Source organism: Phalacrocorax aristotelis, chromosome 5, assembly GCF_949628215.1.
Source record: "Phalacrocorax aristotelis chromosome 5, bGulAri2.1, whole genome shotgun sequence".
In the NCBI taxonomy this organism is placed as follows: domain Eukaryota; kingdom Metazoa; phylum Chordata; class Aves; order Suliformes; family Phalacrocoracidae; genus Phalacrocorax; species Phalacrocorax aristotelis.
Genome location: NC_134280.1, coordinates 11,238,671 through 11,251,879, shown reverse-complemented (window position 1 = coordinate 11,251,879; position 13,209 = coordinate 11,238,671). Strand labels below are relative to the sequence as shown.

The 13,209-nt window shown below is 41.7% G+C and overlaps 1 protein-coding gene across 5 annotated transcripts; it reads left to right on the top strand.

Annotated features, from left to right (window-relative positions):
• Window position 1: 1 nt before the first annotated feature.
• On the top strand, window positions 2-12,525 carry PARP9 (poly(ADP-ribose) polymerase family member 9). Of its 5 annotated transcripts, none has more exons than XM_075092948.1 (10): window positions 2-120; window positions 606-645; window positions 2,659-3,488; window positions 4,542-4,769; window positions 4,849-5,067; window positions 6,357-6,429; window positions 6,887-7,261; window positions 8,068-8,216; window positions 9,812-9,986; window positions 11,178-12,525. In XM_075092948.1, the coding sequence occupies exons 1-10, from the start codon at window positions 106-108 to the stop codon at window positions 11,483-11,485; spliced, it is 2,412 nt and encodes an 803-aa protein (XP_074949049.1). In that variant the 5' UTR covers window positions 2-105; the 3' UTR covers window positions 11,486-12,525. The 5 variants fall into 5 exon arrangements, with proteins under 5 accessions (XP_074949049.1, XP_074949050.1, XP_074949053.1 ...); XM_075092952.1 differs by having other exon boundaries at window positions 65-120; window positions 606-762; XM_075092949.1 differs by lacking the exon at window positions 606-645 and having other exon boundaries at window positions 32-120.
• Window positions 12,526-13,209: the final 684 nt, after the last annotated feature.

Sequence of the window (13,209 nt, the reverse complement as noted above, 5' to 3'; positions counted from 1 at the left end):
CTTTCGTTTCCCGCTCCGGCGCTCGGAGCCGCGGTTCCCCGCCCCGGGTCCCGCTCCAGCTCCTGGCGCTAAGAGGACAAGGGCCGCGCCGCGCAGCGCTCGTTAATGGGGATCATCCAGGTAGCAGAGCAGGGCTGGGGTGGAGGGGCCGGGGCTGGCGTCTTCCCGCCCGGCCCAGGGGGCGGCCCTCCGCCGGGCAGCGGCTCCCTCACGGGCCCGGGGGGCTGCGGCTGGAGGTGCCTCTCTGCGGCCGGCCGGGACGGGCTCCCCGGGGCCTAACGCGCGCCGCTGCCTTGGGGGCTTGGGCACCGGGAGCGGGGGAAAGCGCCGTTCTCTGGCCCGGCCCTTGGCGTGAGGTAAAACTTGCCGGGCTCTCACCCCCCGCGGGTCAGCAGGAGCCGGAGGGGGCTGTGGGAGACTCCAGCCGCGGTGGTCCGCTCACCGTCGCTTCAGCTCTGAACAGCGTTTTAAGTATTAGAAAACTTAATACGTGTTTTTGAAAAGCTGGTGGTTTTGCTTGCAATAGACCTGCTCCAGTAGGAATGCAGCCCGTCAGGTAGTAACGTGTGTTCTCTCTTTCTTGCCTTTTTTTTTTTTTATGGTAGAGTTTCTATCCATATGCCTCGAAAGAGAAGAGTCGCTTAGGTAAGACTCTCATTTAGCCATCTGAAAAGTGTGTTCCTGTATTTAAGTTGAAAATTGCCAGCTACAGCCAGCAAACTGGAAAACTTTGATGAGGGATAGCCGGAAGCAACCTGAAACGTATGCATTGGACGCGGTTATGGATCAATGTTGTTACTAATTGCTTCAACAGGATTTGCTTGCATTTCTCTTTTGAAAGAGCTCAGAAGTGTTTTGATGAAATGTGTATACCTTATAAGTGCAAAACGTTAGGCTATCTAACAACCAGGTAGCGTACTCCAGAGGAAAGTTTGATTAAACTCATACAAATTGATTTACACTAATTAACATAACTACTGCGTATAGTACCGCTGACATCTGCCAGGAGAGGGCTGTATAGCCATACTGATAATATAAAAACTGCCTCACTCTTTACCATTATTTTTGTATCCTAAAAAAAGTGGTTTAAAAAGCCCTTCTGAATTCCTAAGATCCTTACAAAGAAAGAACTTGCTTGTGAGCTTTAAGGGCAAAGCCACAGAATTAAAGGTAAAGCTCAGCATAAGATCTCTGTGGCATGGTTAAATGAACGTATCTGCAAGTGTTCCGCTGTGGCTGTGGCTGTGGGTCGCTGACTCTCCAAAGGCCCACGGTGCTCACCCTTGGACCTTGCTGGAAATCAGTAACAAAATGCTAAGAATGCCCTGGAGAGGGCAGAGGCGGGCTTCAGCCTTCTCAGCAAAACAAGTTCAGTGCGGCAGAAGTGCTGGTTTCTGCTTTTACAAGCATTTTGAAACCCTGATTATGGCATAGCTTTTCACATTTGCTTTCTCAGCCTGAGTTTTAGCACCAAATGCAGCATGGTGTCACAGTTACCAAAGCCCTGTAACAGCATCTGTTTCAGACTTTCTTCTCATTCTCGTCTGTTCCTTTTTCTTCCTCTCACCATTTATTCTCAGCCTGTTCAGTTGTACTGCATCAGTCAGTCTTTGAGGATGGTGCTCTAAATCAAATTAAGTTTTGTGGTGTGGTGTGTTTTTTTTTTAAATTCAGATTATGTCACTGATTGATTTATGAATATGTCCCTGACAGTGGTTGTGTCAGCCTAGTGGTGGTGGGAATAAACAGTAGAAAGAGAGAGTGAGGAGAACAAGTAGCAGGAGGAGACATATCTTAACCAAGCTCCCTCCTCAGGTAAACAGTAAGGCAAATCCAAACCTGCAAGTCACCACAGGCTCAGCGATGTTGTTGTTGTTGTCATCTTTTAGTGCCTTTGGAAGAAGAATAGGGAAAGAGGAGTAAGTGATCGGCCACTTCTAAGGAAAAGGTATTTGCCCAAGGGACCTACAGGCTGTATGCTATAGGTCCTACAGCCTGTAGACCTACAGGCTATATCCCTCTGCTGAGACGAGTTTGAGGAGGCTGTTTTGATGCTCAGGGCATATTTCACCAGGTCTGACGTCTGCCACGTTGCAAGAAGATAATGTTGAAGACAGACTGCTTCAGAGGAGGCTGTGTGGCCTCCCTGAGTACACTGATCAGCAGCTGGCTACTCCCATATCTGCCTGTGTTCAGTTACAGGAAGGGAGGTGCTTCGTGATTGAAATGAAACTGAAAGTATTCACAGGCTTACAGGAAACAGCGAACAGCACAATACTGACTGTTTTTCAGAATCCCAATTTGTTAAGCTGACAAAATGCGCTTGAACTTTTCACTTTCCTGAAACTCACACTGCTGTGATTCATAAGGCATTGGAAGGAAAGAGGACAAGGTCTTGAGAAAAGTTGGGAAAGGAGCTACTGGATGGGGAGGTTATTTTGAACAGAATAATGAACAACACTCCAGGTCTTGATTTCTTTGCTTAGTTGGGCTTTCTAAGCCTATGAGAAGGGGAGAGAGAAGACCAGACTATGCCAAAAATATTGTTAAGTCATGGGAGTCAGATAAAATTGAGAGCTATAGACCACACTTCTATATAGAAAGCAATGTTTTGACAGCAGTATCTTGGATTTCACTTTTTATTATTCTGTATTCTAGGGCCAAGGATGGTAACGGATGAGGACAGCTTGATGATCCCCATCCATAAAGATGCCTATGAAGCTCTTAAGAGAAGAGAGGTCTGTCTAAGTAAACTCATTTACAAAAAGTTTGCTTGTACATTGACCCTCGAAAGTACAAAATGCGCTGATGAAGTATACAGGAAAACACTAAAGGGAATTGACATTTGTGTTTGTAAGGATGATCTCACAAGACACAAGGTCGATGCTTTGGTGAATGCAGCCAATGAATATCTAGATCATGGAGGAGGCCTTGCTTTAGCCCTTGTGGATGCTGGAGGGCAGGAAATACAAGAGCAAAGCAACCTTCATATTCAAAAGTATGGAAAACTCACAGCTGGCAAAATAGCAGTGACAGATGGAGGAAAGCTTCCTTGTAAGAAAATTATTCATGCTGTTGGTCCAAAGTGGGCCATGCATGAAAAGGAAAAATGTTGTGACCTACTTCAGAAAGCTATTGTGAATGTTCTGAACTATGTTAGTGCTCCAGAAAATACTATAAAGTCTGTGGCTATCCCAGCAGTGAGTTCAGGCATTTTTGGCTTCCCAATCAGTTTGTGTGCTCAAGTGATTGTAATGGCTATAAAGGAATTTGTTGAGGCAAGGCCACCAAGCTGTCTCAGGGAAATCCGCCTGGTGAACATTAATGAGCCTGCAGTTGCAGAGATGAAGAAGGCCTGTGAAAAGTTTCTGGGTGATACCAGTTCACCTCAGGAAGCCCTTCCAGCTTCACAAAGCCAGACTTCAGCTTTCATCAAACATGGAGGCATTCGCTTGCGCATCGTAAGAGGACTAACTGAAGAGCAGAAGGTAAGTCTGTCCCATAATATGTTGAACATGGAGTTGCCTCCAAGTCTTTGCAGGGTTTGGAGCCCAACACATACTGTATCGGTCCCCTAAATAGTTTCTTTCTCTTCCTGATGAGAATTTACAAATGGTAAATACATTTTAGCAGGAAAGAGTTGGGTTTTTTTCTAATTGGGTATTAAACATTAAAATGTTTTTATTTCTTTTTTTTATACGTGCTGTTATAGGATAATAGGGAACAGCTAAAGATTGGATAATTAATAATATATCCCTATGTTAATGTTTCTCTTCTTATTATAACATCATGGGAGTTCATGTTTTATCATGCTGTCCCTAGAAGTCTACTCTTATTTTTTGCCTTGCTTTTTTTCCTATAATTTATGTTGTCATAGGTGTCACTATTGGAGTTATTCAGCAAACACTGAAACAGCTGAAAATAACTTACAGAGATGATGTGCACCTTACCTTTAAAGAGTGCATCACTTAAATTGTTTATTTAACTTTTTAGCTAGAAAATCTGATGCAAAATATATGGGCTTAGTTATAGTAATCCAACAGAGCTCTTATACTGGAAGCTACATCGCAGGAATGGCATTTGCTTTCCCCAAGTACTGTAGCTCAAAAAAATTAATAACTTTTATTTTAAAGAGGTATCTTAACTGAATAGGAAGTTCATTTTTTTGAGGTGAGAGCTGGGATAACAGACACAGCGATAGTTCTCCTGCTCCTTGGTAATTGGCTGCAGAATTGCATTTGATGAGGTGCATATGGGTCACTCCCATCATTCTGTTGAATGCGGTCTGATGACTTAAACAGGTCTTACACACACTGTCAGCTTCTGAAAGCAATGTATGCGTTTACTGCCACTAGAAGGTGCATACTTTGATGTATTCCAGCACTGCCCTTAGTAGTAGTAAGAGAACCTTTCAAACAGCTGATCTGCTGCACTCAGGCTTTTTTCAAGGAATTGTTCCTAGAATGAGTGATCTCTATAGTAGCAAAGCTTGAAAATAGTAAATTTGAAGTATACTGATACTTTCCACTCTTTTCTTCCAGACTACAGCTATTGTTAATTCTGTGCCTGTGAATTGCAAGCTTTCCTCTCCAGTGTCAGAAGGACTGCTGCAAAGAGCGGGTTCAGCTCTTCAGGAAGAATTTGAGTCTCAACGTAGATATGCTTCATCGTATAAGCCACTCATAGTGACAAAAGGGCATAATCTACCCTGTGAACACGTGCTGCACGTCATATGGCCACACTACCACCACAGCGTGTTACTGTGTGAGGTGATGATCAGTTAGATGGGATTTTAATTGATTTTCATGTTGAGTGATGTGAGGAGTATAACACTTGTTTTTCCTGCAGGAATTGAAAGATGCAGTGACAAGATGCCTGTGCTACATTCAGGACAAGCAGCCTGCCTCCATTTCTTTTCCAGCAAATGGGATTTGGTCATTAATGCTGCCTGTTGATATAGTGGCAGAGATCATGACTGAAGAAGTTTTGTATTTTGCCAGGACACACCCTGAGAAGAACATAGATGTGCAGTTTGTCTTTTCCTGGGATGACTACAATGCCTATCAGGTAACAAATTTGTTGTTAACTACTAATATGTAAAACTCAAAACTATAAAAATATTCCAATAGATCACTACAAACCAAGATAACCTGCATTCCATACTACTTACAGCATTTGTGAGTGACAGGTCCCTTTATGAAACTATTTGTCTTGTTAACAGGTATTATGAACCTTTACAAAACTTTATTTTGTCTTCACTAAAGCCAGAGTCTTCACCCTGTGGTCTGATAGCAAGGGGAGGGAGCTCTGAAATTCCCATGACTATCAGCGAATTTGTAAGAGTCTAGTCTTAACTCGTTAGGGAACAAGCTTATTCCTCCTCAGGAAATTTAACTTTTTTTTTTGTATGAAGTTCCTAGGGCAAAACACTATCAACACATTACATGACCTGACCTGACAGAAGGGTTGCAGACAGACACTGGATAATTTCAACTGCAGTGTGCCATTTTCCACCTTTGGAATATTGGCCAATGTGATTAATACACAACTATTTTAGCCATCTATTATAAAAGTACAGAGTTTGGTTTTGTTCCCATTTAACTTCACAGAGTCACAGAATGGTAGGGGTTGGAACAGACCTCTGGAGATCATCCTGTCCAATTTCAACCATCCATTCTTTCAACAGGTGCAAGAACTGGGTGGAGGGAAATTGGAACTACCTGATCTTTAAGGTCCCTACCAAATCAAACCATTCGATGATTCTAAGATCAGATCCGTGTTCTGTAACAGTCCCATAAGCTCTAAAGGAAGCTGTATGACAGCAGTGTGCTCATTACTTAATCCCTTGATAATCAGGGCACAGCAGAAATGTTATTGCTGGAAAACAAAGGAAAGGCAATTTGCCAGATGCCAAACCAACTGCCTAGCAGAGTAGCGCTTCTCAGAGGCCTTCCATGTGTCATCATGTAGAGGAACTTTGGGGTAAAGGCAGGGGAATTGTCTGGGTTTTAAAACTGAGTAAGGACTCATCAGCATTAAACTGCAAGTAATGAACACCTTTATCCACTGTGGTTCCATGAATTCTGGATATGCCACCACCACAGGGAGTTGGAAAAGGTGCCATTCAGTGTGTAAGGTGTCTTACCTTAGGAGACGTAGAGCAGGAAGGCATTTGATATTGTCAGGAGTAACATTTTGGGAAAAGCTGACAAACGTCAGCTGTTAACAATTTCAGAACTGGGGGGGGAGTTGTATAACTACAGCTGTAAAGTGCTTGTCTGACACAGTTTTGAAGAGATGAATTGTATGTTTGACAACAGAGATTTCAAACTGCTCCTAAACTTTTCTCTTTCAAGGTTTTCCAGAGAAAATTTTATTCGGTAGAACATAAACTGGGAAAAAAGCATTACAACAGAAGTGATTATTTGAGTAAGTAATGAACAGAAGGGGCATTTTAAGTAAATGAGCGTTCCAGATTTGAGATTTGACATTCCTTTAAAAAGAACTCAGTATTTGCGTGTGTGTCTTGGGGAAAGGGGGAGGCAAAAATGTATGAATGCTTTGCATTTTAACATTAATAGACATGGAACTGGGCAGCCCCTTATAAGATATTCAAACATAAAAATCGTTAGTGCCTAACTTGTTGGAAGTTATTTAGTGGGAGGCAAATAAAGTCTGCATGTGTATGTTTTGTTTTGTTTTTTTTCCCCCCTGGAAACCTTACCTCCTGGTACCTAATCTCTTTTTTTTTTTTTGAGCATACCAGGAGAGTAGTGTGTTTCTTGCACTGTACGTCTTGGATTACATACAGGAGTTTGTGACAGCGCTTGAAAGCTCTTTACTCTTCCAACGCACTTGTATAAAAAGACCCCAATCTTTCTTCCAGGAATAGAGTCAGGCAGTCAAAGCGTAAAAGAGACTGCAAATAATGAACCGGCTATTGAACTTAAAGGGAACATACGTACAGCGTTGGAAGCAGCAGAATTGTGGATCCAAAGCTTGGTACAAATTCACAAAAGTCACTGTGCTGTTATTGAAAACAACTACATTTTTAGCCTTGGTAAAAATGAGTTTGACGAACTATCTCAGGAGCTGCATTCTAGTCTATGTGTATCAGAAGAAGTGCACAGGGGAAAAGCAAAGCTGGAATTTAAGGGTCCCCCGGATGCTGTGATTGATGCAGTGCTCACAACTGAAAAATTACTGCTTCGTATGCAAGAGCAGGCTACAGCCAAACAAGAGAAACTGCTGCACTTAATGGGTATGTAAAGTAAAGAAGTGACTGAGTAAATAAGTGCCTGAATAAGTTCAAGTATGAAGCAACATATATCTATGTATTGCCGAGAGTGGACAGGTGTGCATTCAGTTCACACACATACTGAGCATTGCTTTAATTACCAGTATTACTGTACTTCCATCATATGAGCTCCTGAAAGAGCATTTGTTAGATTTGGTTACTCACTTGGCAATATTCCCAGTAGGGCACAGTTTATACAAGGGCTGGCCATCGTTGTACAGCCAGCTGTAATGCTGGCTTCCTCCAGGACAGCTTCACTTAAAAGCCTGGCCACCAGAGGCTTACAAAATTTGCACTTTAACACATACCTTTGTTGAGCAATTTCACTAGCTGTAGCTTGGACCACCGTTGCAGGACCCACCAACGGCCTTGTTCTGCAGAGCCCCAGCCACCCACTGACAGCAGGTAGAACTAGTGGCATTACAAAAAGCTACCGGATGTTCCATGCTTCCTCGTGCTTGTGTAGTCATTCAACACAGATACCATTACATGAAAGTTGGGCTGTGGGGAGATATAATGGAGGATATAAATTGCTTTTCTGTGATTTTCTGTCTCTGGTAGAAAAAAATTAATACATTTATATATGTGTGTGTATATATTTATATATATTTTTAATCCCTCTAAATGTTAGCCTCTGGCATTACTTTGGAGAATATTTAACATTCTTTGTTCTTAACTAAATTACCAAACCGAAGTATTGGATCCCTCCTCCTTGCCTTTGCTTCAGATACTGTGAAATATGAATATTTTACTCCCTCATTTGTATCCAGGCCAACCAGAAGCAGGTCAGCTTTCGGGAGAACACCTTCACAGGGCAAATACTACTAAATACATCCAGATTTCACTGGTGGAATCACACCTGCAGGAGTTTAAAGACAGAGAGAAGCAGTTTGAAAAGGCTGGGCTTCGTGTTCTCAAGGTAAAGAGGGTATTCATGGAAAAAACTAAATCTCAGCCGATGTATTTGAACTAACATGTTTAACGTACGCTTAAAAAACTCAGACGAACTATTTCAATATATTTCTTTTAAAAACTGAGATCAAATCAGCCTCATCCTTAAAATAGATGTAGTCTATTATAGATATAATGGAAAGTATTTTAAACATAATGCAAATGATCACTCAAAAAGTGTGTTAAATTCCAAGAGGTCCTTTTAACTGTATATTCTGTCTCTTATTTCATGCTTCAAATGTTCTTTTAGGACTCTAGAGAAATATGAGATCATATGTTGGAATGAGTGCAGTATTTCAGGACACTAATGCAGTGTCTCTGTTTTCTTCTCGTGAGCTTGACACCAAAAATTAGCAGCTGAATTTGTCAGAGTTACGATCTGATTAGTAGTGTGTTGAAGTTGGGATCCTGCTTGGATGTCAGTGCTTTATTGAACGGGAGGAGGCAGCACAGTTGGAAGGATGTGTGTGCCCAGTAGTAACAGCGGATAACTGGAGACCAGACTGCCACGTGCTGAACTACCTTTCATATGAGAAAGTTAATTAACATTGAAATAATAGCAAATACCCAATGAAAGCAAGGTGCTTTTTGATCTGCAGAACTAAAGACTTTGCTGAGGCTCAACACAAAAGGTACATCAGAATTTAAAACAGTACTGCATTGAGGATAGGTCATAGTTCAGTTAAATGACTTAACAGAGCAAATGCTTGGTCGTGCTTCAGTGCCTGCTCATTTTTAGCTGAGCAGTCAGAAGCCTGGCACGAGCAGGTTGCTGGAGCGGAGGCCCTGCAGGACCCTGGTAGTGACTGATGCCCAAGGGCGGTGGCTGTCCCACTGGTCAAGGCGGGTAGGGGAGTGAGAGCTGCAGCGTAGCCAATTTGCCTGAAGTTCTGGGTGGCGTTATGCTGCGCGCAGCCACGCTTTCAAAGCACAAGTTAACGTAAAGGCCTTCTTATCTGTGGATCTCTTTTTTTCCCCAAGAGCTGTAAAGTTTTGATCAACGAGAGCTGAGGTTCTCCACGCCTTACAGGACACTTACAGTGCTTTACGAGGTTAGGCTGTAAGGACCTACCCAGCTAATTCTGATGTATTGTTGATAAATCTGTTCAGTACAACTCAAGTACTGGAAATCAGTATACTGGGATATATTCACAGAATCACAGGATGGCAGGGGCTGGAAGGGACCTCTGGAGATCATCTGGTCCACCCCCCCTGCTTGAGCAGGCACACCCAGTGCAGGGGGCACAGGAACGCATCCAGGCGGGGTTTGAATGTCTCCAGGGAAGGGACTCCACAGCCTCCCTGGGCAGCCTGTGCCACTGATCTGGCACCCGCACAGTATATATATTCCCATGGATTTCAATGAGAGGCATGTGACAGTGGCACAGTTCTTTTTCTGTTGATCAATTGCACACTTCGCATACTTTATCTGCTGCATGGTCAATGCATGTATGCTAAATCAGAGGGTCTTATATTGAAGAATGTAGCCTGAAAAAGAGCACTCATGGATTTCACGGGTATTGGTCTCTGTTTGCTTATACTACACTACTATTTATACTACAGATTGAAAAGATACACAATCCTCTTTTATCCGCTGCATTTCAACAAATGAAAAAAGAAATGGAAGAAAAACAAAGTACCTCCAAAATAACCCACAAGCTCTATCAGTGTGTTCCTGCTCAGTTCTGTAACTCCGTGTGCCAAACTGGATTTCACAGGATGTATTCTCCGCCAGAAGGTAATAACTTGCTTTGGCATCTTTCATCAAAATGAACAGTGACTGACTACTAAAGTTGGATTAAAATCAATAAATATGGCATTCCTAAACAATAACTGTTTCTTATGTGCATTTAGAGTCATATGAGCTTGCTTTTTTATCTATTGTAAGATTTTCCTGTTTTTCCTTCCTGATGCTGTGCAATCAGTAAGGCTTCAGGAGGATAAGCCTGGACTCTAGCCTAGCCCAGACACTGTTGGCAGGTTTGTCAATATCCATATAATGCCACGTCCAGGTTTTATTTTGTTGTGTCACTCTGTAAAGAAAGTTGACATCCCTCTTTACTTGCAGCAGAGACACGTTCAGCAGCTTGATGCTTTAAAGCACGTACAAAGGAATTGCAGAACCATTGAGGCTGGAAGGTGCTTCTGAAGGTCATCTAGCCTAAGCCCCCACTCAGATCAGGTGCAGTCAGAGTCAGCGGATAACCTGGCTGAGCAACCTCCCATCCAAACTAGAGTACGCTTAGGAAGAAAGTTGCAGTGTCTATGAAGTACTGTAGCGGACAGCGTAGTGGGCAGATGCTTTCAGAAGTGCAGGGAATAAGCATTTGGCATCTCATCCTGCAGTAGGTGAAGGGCCTGGTATTTTGCTTGTCAGATGCAGAATTGGGATTTCAGGCAATAAGCTGTTCAGAAAGTGGAGGTTTGCCTTTCCTTCTCTGGGCAACATACATAGCACACTTTCGTGTTTTCAAAGTAATAAACAGGATGATGGTCTAATTTTATTTCTTGGCACTTTTCGTTGCGATACTGTAATAGCATTTTTAAGCAGCATTCCCCTTATAAATCCCAAAGCTTTTTTTGCAGCTTGCGTTATTAAAATCTTACCTTGTTTGGCGCTTACCAGAGTCCCTAGTATACGATGACAGAAGCATTTAAATAAATACATTATACCTTGATGTTTCTATCACTGGAGTAGCAGCTAAATCAGAATGGCCATCAGCTGTCATTGCTCGTGATTTCAGCAGGAGGTCAGCGCTAGCATCAGCACCACTTAACACAAATTGGCTTCCAAAAGGATGGCACATGCTGAGCAATAACAAAATGTAACACTGAATCAAGAAGCAGTCTTGTAGTACTACCACCCCAAAACAACCTGTTGGTAAAGGCTTTTTTTTTTCCTTCTGAAAATTTGTCTTTCTTTTTCCAGAACAAAAATACGGAGCTGGCATCTACTTTAAAAGGAACCCGAAAAGCCTAATTGAGCTTAAAGATCTACAGGAAACAGACTCTAAAATGTACGTGTTTGAGGCTGATGTATTAACAGGCTTATACACTAAAGGCAAGCCGTCTTATATTGGGCCGCTGGCAGTGGATGGAGATGCCATTAAGGTATATGACAGCTTAGTAGATGATGTAAACAATCCTGACACCTTTGTCATTTGCAACAGTGTTGGGGCCCTTCCACAGTATTTGTTGACTTGTTCTCCAGTGAGGGAGAGGATTTCAGCCATCTGAGGAAACCGGGAACATCCTGAGTAAGAGTTAATTAGAACTGTAGCTGTTGTGAAGACCCCCTGAGAAAAAAGTCTAGTACTTAGATTTTAAGAGGATGCTTCAACTAGTAACATGCTGTGATCAAAGTGCCTCATGCAAAGCACTCTGAAACATCCATGAACAAAAAAAGTCAGTCAATACCTTAGGGAGATCAGAATAAAATTACCTGTGAATAGAAATGGAAGGGAAAGCATCATAAAATACAGTTTAACGTTTATCTGGTCATTTGCTTTATGCCTTAAAGCGTTCTGAGCACGTGACTGTACACCTGATGTTTGCATAGGTTGTCATTCTTCCACTACATTTTCTTGATCTGAGCTATTTTTATATATATATATATATATATAAGTGAAACCCAAGAGACCTTGGTTGTGCCTTTTGATTCTTAAATTTTCTTCTACCTTAAATAGGTGAATTTATCAGGTGAAAGCTGTTTCCCACGTAGGGACATGCTATTAAATACACATAGTTATGACAAATAAGAGGCACTACTTCATGACTTCTACCAGTAGTTGCTGTTAGAGTTTTTATTAGTTAAGAGATTCTGAGCATTGTAGGTACATGTATTCAAAGTAAAAAGTATAAATGACAGTGTCAGCTAACGTGTTACTTTTCCATATAGTCTTAGGGACATGACTTGGTTTGAGCTATAGATTTCCCAGTGACGTTCAATTGCTTTGAAAGGCTACAGAATTAGGGAACTGGTTCAAGCTACAGCTTGAAATTGCTCTTCAATTAATCTACCTTTAAAAGATATTGGTAAAGACTACAGTGTCAACCTTGTAGCTAAACATCCCCACTTTGAAACTTCCTGTACTAAAGCCTGAAACTATGTCTGACATCAGCAGGGTTTAAAACAAATCTGTTGCCCCTAACTAAAAGCTACTACCAGATTTGTCCAATCTGAAGCACTTAAAACCACCAGTTACGGCTCTAACTAAACACCTGAATGGCTTATAACATTGCTGTCATATGGAAATAAAGGCTCATCTGTCAATATCGTGTCTGCTTCTCAACTGAAAAGACAGTTGTGGTTAAAACTCTCAATTATCTGGGGAGAGGGAAGGCTTGCATAAAAGTATTAAAAACTAACGACATTGGCACATGAAAAGTGTTTCATCTCCATGTAAAGCACTGTGCAAGTGGAGAGCAGTCTGAACCCTAAAACATAAATGAAATTAGTGTTTAATAAAACCTCTCAAAATAATTTGTTAATGAGTTCCCATCACATTTGAACTGTGCCTACAACTCCCAAGACAGAAGTCATAGTGCTAGGAATCACTCAAGTCTGAAAAAAATTGTTATAAAAGTCTAATTCTGAACTCTAAGCAAGGTTGCAAGTGAAAAAATTTTTTGAACCATTACAAAACAAGCTATTAAATGAATATTATAATTGGGTTTTCTTTTTTTATTATATTTAGTATTAGCTATGTCTACGTTGTTGCAAAAGGGTAGCTTTTGTGGTGTGTGAGCCTGTGCTCTAGTTAATGTTAAAGGGAAACCCCCCACACCCCGCCCATGACCTTGTAAGAACCATCTAACCCATCCGAGTCTTGTTCTCACAGAGATCCCAAGGTTGCTTTTAGATAGTATGCTGGAAGTTTGAAAAAGAATTAGTCTATTTCTATCTCAGCTTCTCCATGTAAGCTACACATTCTTCTCCTCTATTTGTCTCATTTTTTCTC